The sequence below is a fragment of the Lactuca serriola genome, chromosome 3 (genome assembly GCF_051521515.1).
Source record: "Lactuca serriola cultivar US96UC23 chromosome 3, Lser_US96UC23_V15, whole genome shotgun sequence".
Classification (NCBI taxonomy): Eukaryota; Viridiplantae; Streptophyta; class Magnoliopsida; order Asterales; family Asteraceae; genus Lactuca; species Lactuca serriola.
In genome coordinates, this window is record NC_136410.1 from 100,123,421 (window position 1) to 100,130,372 (window position 6,952).

The 6,952-nt window shown below is 28.3% G+C and overlaps 1 protein-coding gene and 1 long non-coding RNA gene across 3 annotated transcripts; one reads left to right on the plus strand and one right to left on the minus strand.

Annotated features, from left to right (window-relative positions):
- Positions 1 to 1,705: 1,705 nt before the first annotated feature.
- On the plus strand, positions 1,706 to 3,133 carry LOC145092951 (uncharacterized). 2 transcript variants are annotated; one of them, XR_013702693.1, is made up of 4 exons: positions 1,706 to 1,765; positions 1,957 to 2,170; positions 2,529 to 2,609; positions 2,748 to 3,133. It is a non-coding gene; the product is annotated as an uncharacterized LOC145092951 (long non-coding RNA). The 2 variants fall into 2 exon arrangements; XR_013702692.1 differs by having other exon boundaries at positions 2,936 to 3,133.
- Positions 1,963 to 4,982, minus strand: APS2 (ADP-glucose pyrophosphorylase small subunit 2). The gene is made up of 9 exons (XM_079030958.1): positions 4,734 to 4,982; positions 3,925 to 4,218; positions 3,549 to 3,833; positions 3,309 to 3,464; positions 3,102 to 3,205; positions 2,892 to 3,003; positions 2,704 to 2,802; positions 2,488 to 2,616; positions 1,963 to 2,409 (listed from the first exon to the last, which is right to left on the minus strand). The coding sequence occupies exons 1-9, from the start codon at positions 4,875 to 4,877 to the stop codon at positions 2,293 to 2,295; spliced, it is 1,440 nt and encodes a 479-aa protein (XP_078887084.1). The 5' UTR covers positions 4,878 to 4,982; the 3' UTR covers positions 1,963 to 2,292.
- Positions 4,983 to 6,952: the final 1,970 nt, after the last annotated feature.

The window sequence follows — 6,952 nt, forward strand, 5'->3', positions numbered from 1 at the left end:
TTAAAAAGGTAATATATTTTTCGATTTGTACACATTTGTTCACTGAGTTTTTTTTTCTTTCTTTTTTTTTTTTCGTTTACATTTATCCTTTCAGCTTGTTAAGCTGTATACATTAAGTTATTATGACCGGTTACTCCAAGTTAGCCGGGAAAAATGACTTAATAGAGTAATATATTTTTCATTTTGTATACATTTAGTCTTAATATTTTTGTAAACATTTAGTCCTTAATATTTCTTTGTTTCAAAATCAGTCATTTTTGTTTTTGTACTCATTCAATATTTCTTTGTTTCAAAATCAGTCATTTTTGTTTTTGTACTCATTCAATACTTATGAATGATTTTTTTAGGTTTTTCTCACAACATTTTACATGGGACAATCATTGATGCGTTGTTTGGGTTTTTGATGCTTATGTGCATCACGATCTCGACTGTTTGGTTGCGTGGGTCTTGTGATTTAGCTTAGGTCTTGTGTTCTGAATGTTGAAACTTCTTCATACGATATCAGATTTTAATGATCTTTACATCCACATGTTCTTTTTTGAGTTGACAACTTTCGTTAAGATTACTCCCATTAAAATGTAATATTTTTTACTTACGATTTTATTAAGAAAAAACATCTATACATGCATTCATAAACAACGTATGGATATATCGATCGTAAGTAAAAAAATATATTACTTTTTAACTAGAATAATATAAACAAAAGTTGTAATAGACTAAAATACAAACGTATGGATATAAAGATCGTTATAATCTGAGATCGTATGAAGAAATTATGACGTTTAGAACACATGACCTAAGCAACCAAATAGTCGATATCGTGATAGACATAAACATCAAAAGCCCCAAACACCTCATTAATGATTGTCCCACGTAAGATGTAATGAAAAAAACCTAAAGAAATCATTAATAAGTACTGAATAAATACAAAAACAAAAATGACTTGTTTTGCTATTAAAAAATATTAAGAACTAAGTGTATACAAAAATATTAATGACTAAATGTATACAAAATGAGAAATATATTACCCTATTAAGTCATTTTTACCAGCTAACCTGGAGTATTCGGTCATAAGGACTGAATGTATACAGTTTAACAAGTTGAAGGGATAAATGTGGACGAAAAAAAAAAAAAAAAACTAGTGACCAAATATATACAAATCAAAAAATATATTACCTTTTTAAGGCATTATCCCGTTATTTAATTATATAACCTTTTTATAAAAACACAATTTTTTGGGTTGCTTCTTTAACGCCTTGTTCCCGAGTTCTACTTAAGGAGAGAAATGGGAGGATACGGATGAAAAGTGAGGGGTGTCGAAGGAAAATCGTGTTCCCGAGTTTCATTAATGTAAGGAAGGTGAGGGGAGGGGAAGGATTTTGGAGTCATATTTTCCTTCCAAATTTTCCTCCCAAATTGGGCGGATTTGGGAAGAAAGTGAGGGGAAGGAAAATTTTATGTTTTATTTTCTTTTTCCTCCCAACTCGGGAACACAAAAGCTTAAAATTTTCCTTCCGTTTCCTTTCATTTCCTTCGAACTCGGGAACACGGAATAATGAATATTTTCCTTCACCTCCCTTTCTTTCCGTCAAAATTTTCCTTCCCTTTCTTTTAATGATTTTAAAAAAAAAAAAACCCGGGAACAAGGCGTAAAATTTACATCAAATTATTTTAATCGGTCTCCCTTTTGGCCTTGTATAATCCCATTTCACGTTCTTAATTAGGGCTTGATTTGCTCAGGGGTGATGGCGTTTCGATCCGTCAGGTATTCTGAAAAAACTAGATCTACATCGATCCGAGTCAAAACTCCAACTGAAAACTGTTTGCTGAATTTGATTAGTTTTACCATTATACATCTATCGAATTAGACATTGATGTTACGTTAGAACTCGATTTCATGGTTTATATCCTTCTTCCTTGAAACCCTAACACACTTTCGTATTTTGTGTTATACAGAATTACTTATTCTGATTTTCAACTTAAAGATTTGAACTTTCAACATCAATCATTATGCATATACAATGGGAAATAGAACACCACTTATTCCTATAGAATCATTAGATCCGTTTGTGTGCTTTCTCTAATTTACAATCCCTACAGAGATCAATGGAATCTAAGCAAAAATCTCCTTAAATCCAACTAATTTCCAGCAGCATACGCATCATCTGAGGTTTGATTTCTTACTTCTCCTTTAAACATTCAAAGACGTGAAGCAATTATGTCAGTTTTTGATCAAAATCACCATCAACGACCTCAAAGAACTCATCTAAGCATTATCTCTATTAATTGATGTCATAAAATGCTTTCATCTGGAAACACTGCACCTCGCACAACAACAATTATGCCTGATGTAATGATGTATCCATCAGTTTCATTGTTCCCTTCTAACACATTATCCCTGTTTATGATCTACATAACAACAAATCATCCATTATAATGTTTCAAAAACAGAGTATTCGTATCTATCATACCTTTAGCTAACAATACCTTAACGTTTTTCCCAATCTTTGCGTTCTTATCTATTATAGCTCTCTTTATGAAAGATCCTTCCCCAACACCAATTGGAATACTCGCATGCTTTCCATCTCCTCCACCATTTCTCTGTTCAGGTATGCTCTGTTCACATCAGAAAGAAAAAACTAATCGATAACATAAAATGTTATTTAATTGATAAAAGAAACTCAATCATATGTTCATAATTACCTGATAGATATCAGATCCCATGATTACTGAATCTTCTATTACAGCTCCATCTCCAACTCTTGTTCTTGGACCAATCACTGTATTTCTGATGCTGCATCTCTACTTTTTTAAAGACAAATCGCATAAATAATAAGAAAATTTGTACACACACACAAAAACACACACAAAATTGGGTGAAAGTTTCATACATTGAGAATGCAACCATCGCCAATGACACTATCTGTAATGGCAGCATTGGTTACTAGAGATGGAGGCAGATGACGTGGCAGAGTGTACACTGGAAAATCTCTATCATAGAAGCTGCTACCAACATGTGAATTATGTAATTAGTTTTTGTTTTTTTTTTTTTGTACATTTTTTTTTCGTATTTCAGAGGTATGTTACTATATACTACGCACTTATATTTCATGTTTTTTTTCTTTGTGCTTTCCATATTCGCTTCATAATATGCTTCAATGCTTCTCATGTCTTCCCAATATCCATCAAATCGATAAGCATGAACCTATCAATACATTAATGATTAACGATTGAACTTTCTAATTTTAATTTGTTTGAAATTTGAAATTTCAAAAAAAAAAAAAAAAAAAAAAAAAAAAAAAACTAACCTTCAACCCTAAGGATATTGCACCTGGTATTACTTCGTTCTTTAAATTATTTGCTTTAGGGAAAGATTCTTTCAAGAGCTTTATCATAACATTTCTGTTCATGACATAAATCCCCATACCCGAAAACATTTCAACATTAAAATTTGATCCATAAACCTGAAAAAAAAAAAAATTTTAAAAAAATCTTTCAAGACTCATCATGTAATATGAACAAACAATATGCAAATTATATTACTTAACTGGTAATGGCGTAAACAATTCTTGTTCCTCAGTGAACCCAATAACTCGATTATTATTATTATTATTGTTACTATTAACATCAATTTTAAAACTTCCAAAACCCGTGTTCTCTACTTTCATGTTATCCAAAACTGCAACTGTTATATCGGCTTTATTGTTTCGATGTTCTTCTAGAAGCTTCTGATAATCCATTTTGTAAAGATGATGACCTGGCAAGACCAAAAATTCCAGCGCCGGATGTTTTTCTAATACCCATAAACATCTTCTCATAGCATCTGCAGTTCCCTAAATAAAATAATCCCAAATCGCTAAAATTGTAAAGAAAAAAAAGTGATGAAATAATTTTAGTGGATAAAAATTGATTAAAGGAGAAAACCTGAAACCAGCCATTATCTTCGGGACTTTGATAAGCTGCAATAACTTCAAGAAATTCTTGATTTGCTAATAATCCACCAGAATAAGCTCTCAAAAGATGCGAATTTAAAGAAGTGGAATTAAACTGAGTGAGTGCGTATATCTTTGTGATATTACTATTGATGCAATTGCTTATAACTGCATCGATAAGTCTATAACTTCCTGCAATTGGAATTGCACCTTCTGATCTTCTTTTGGTCAACGGATATAATCTTGACTGTTGTGATGCTTCCCCAAACACCACCGCTGCGACACTCTGAAATATTCACCATTTTATTTTATTTTTTAACAAAATCGAGGGTTTTTCCAAGTTAATCATTTTAATGTGATATTTGTTATAATGGATTTGGTTAGTTTTGACGTGTTATATAAGATCAAAATGGTTGATTTGTAAAAATGTAATGTGTGACAAATTATTGGAAAAGCCATTATATTTAAGATAGTTTTATAATTTAACCATTGATACATTATTTTTCCAATTAAACCATAGAAGTTTCGGATGGCGTGATATTTGTGTAATAGGTTTGATCCGTAATTTTCCAAATTAACCATTTTATGAGGTCAAAAACTCAAAATGAATGATTTGGAGAAATGTATGGAACTTTAATAGTTTGATTGGAAAAAATATATATAAGCTAAAATGGTTAACTTTTATTGTTTGGTTGGAAAAAAAATTAAAATGTAAGTGGTTAAACTGTAACATTGCCCAAAAAAAAGTATTTTTTTTTTTAATTTACCCTAGGAAAAACAATAAATATAAGAGAAAATTACCTGTGAAATTGCTGGAAAAAATGGCGAAAACTGGCAATCTTGTCTCTGAGAATTTGTTATGAAGAATCTTGAAGGTAGCTTCAATGGTGGCTTTTCATGGTTGTTATGGAGTTTCAATAAGCTCTGGAAAGTGGGGAGTGACATTAGGATGACAGAAGAAGAAAAAATTGAGAGATGATTTGTTAATTTTATTAATGTATTTAATTTGAATTTGAATTTATAGTCAAAATTTTTGGATCTGAGAGTTTTTTTAAGACTTCTAAAAAGCAAAGATTTAGGTTTCTTGTTGTTGGTGGATGTTTTTAGACAGAGGATACTTGATATAATTAACCAAGTATGGTATAATTCCTTTTTGAGGTTTCTCTGCTTTCCCCCCTGACCCCATCAAGAATGTACGATTGTAGACTCAAAATAGATAAACAAAAAAAAGAAAAAGTACTAATGTATAAATGAAATGTTGTCTTTAGATAAAATATTTTAATGTTTGATTAGTTGAGCCAAATTCAAACAAAATGTTATGTATTTAACTTGTATTCATCAAAGAATTGAAAAGAGTAAAAAAAATGTAGTTGAAAGAGAAACAAATCAATAATGAGTTGCTTAAAGCTTACAAAAGAATTTTTTACTAATAAATAAGTAGAATAACCCTTTCTAGTTTCTATAATAATTTTGTACTTATATTGAATATGTAAATTATTTATATATTCATGAAAGTTATATGTAAAAACGTAAATAGCACAATTTCTTGACCCATTTTAGAATGGATCATTAATACCACTTACCACATTAAAAGTATTTAAAACCAGATGAATGACTCTATGTTTTGTAGGAAATGGTTATGTAGTTAAAATATTAAAATGTTAGACAAATACATTTGTTTATATAGATAGCTATGTCATTGTCAATAACCAATGAATCAATAATTATTATATTATACTTTATAAAATAAGGAAAATTGTAAAAAAAAAAAAATTTCTTACATATTGCCTCATAATCAATTTAGTCATTATATATATATATATATATATATATATATATATATATATATATATATATATATATATATATATATATATATATATTAATTAAATCCCCAAAACCAATAATCTTATTCAATTTAACCATTTTATCCGGTCAACAAGTCATCCAACTTTAAGAAATTACACTTTTGGCCAAGATTTCAGTTTTCATTTTTACAAATTTGGTCGGAAATTAAAATTTTTGGCCTAGATTTTAAAATTTATTACAAATTTGGTCTAAAATTTACCTTTTGGCCTACATTTCAGAATTTTGTTATGAATGCATCCTAACTTTAGTTTTTTTACAACTTTTTTTCTCAAAAAAAATATATGTTTTTTCTTTAAAAAAATCAAATTTATACTAAAAAACATATTTTTACATAAAAAATCTTATTTTTTCTATATAAAAACTTTTTAAGAACTCTTTCGTATACGAAATACCTATTTATAAAATAAGTATTTATTAAGTACATAAATATATAGAAAAAAAATTGTAAAAAAATACATATACAAACATATATTTTATAAAAAAAAATCTACACAAACACCTATATTTTATTATAAATACATTTGTATACAAACACATATTTATAAAAATATATATACAAGCATCTATTTCATAGTAAACATCTGTGTGTATACATACACACATATACACTAGCCTTTTACTTGCGTCAAGCGATGGATGCGAATAATTTATTTCGGTATTATTTCTATTCGGTAACATTAATTATTGGGCACCCAACTTTGGTACGAAAGTAATGAAAAGGTATTCCCCTAACAGTGAAATCTAATTTGCTTTAGAAGATGGTAACTTATAATTTGGAAATTAACCCATTTTGATAGATTATTTTAGGTTTAAAACAAAAATATAACATTATATGAGTTGAAAAAAAAGTTGTATGATAATAAATTTTGTTTTTAATTTTGAAAACGCACATATTTTTACCTGTGATCAAAATTACTTTTGAATATTGAATATGAGTTATTATTTTATGGTATTAATTTTTATATAACTATTATTTAGAGTATACATTTAAAATGATAATTTAACTGTCAATAATTAACTTCTCAAATGTTGATTTTTATCAAAAACATGTTTGTATATATTTTGTTTATAAAAACATGTTTGTATACATTTTTTTTATAAAAACGTGTTTGAATATATTTTTATAAAATACGTGCTTGTATACATTTTAT

What these genes read in the sequence shown, in the direction of transcription:
- APS2 (XM_079030958.1), bottom strand. Translation starts at nt 4,877, where the DNA reads ATGTCACTCCCCACTTTCCAGAGCTTATTGAAACTCCATAACAACCAT. An exon ending in AATTGTTTACGCCATTACCA is followed by an intron (nt 3,465 to 3,548) that starts GTTAAGTAATAT and finishes TTTTTTTTTCAG; the next exon opens with GTTTATGGATCAAATTTTAA. An exon ending in CAATATCCTTAGGGTTGAAG is followed by an intron (nt 3,206 to 3,308) that starts GTTAGTTTTTTT and finishes ATGTATTGATAG; the next exon opens with GTTCATGCTTATCGATTTGA.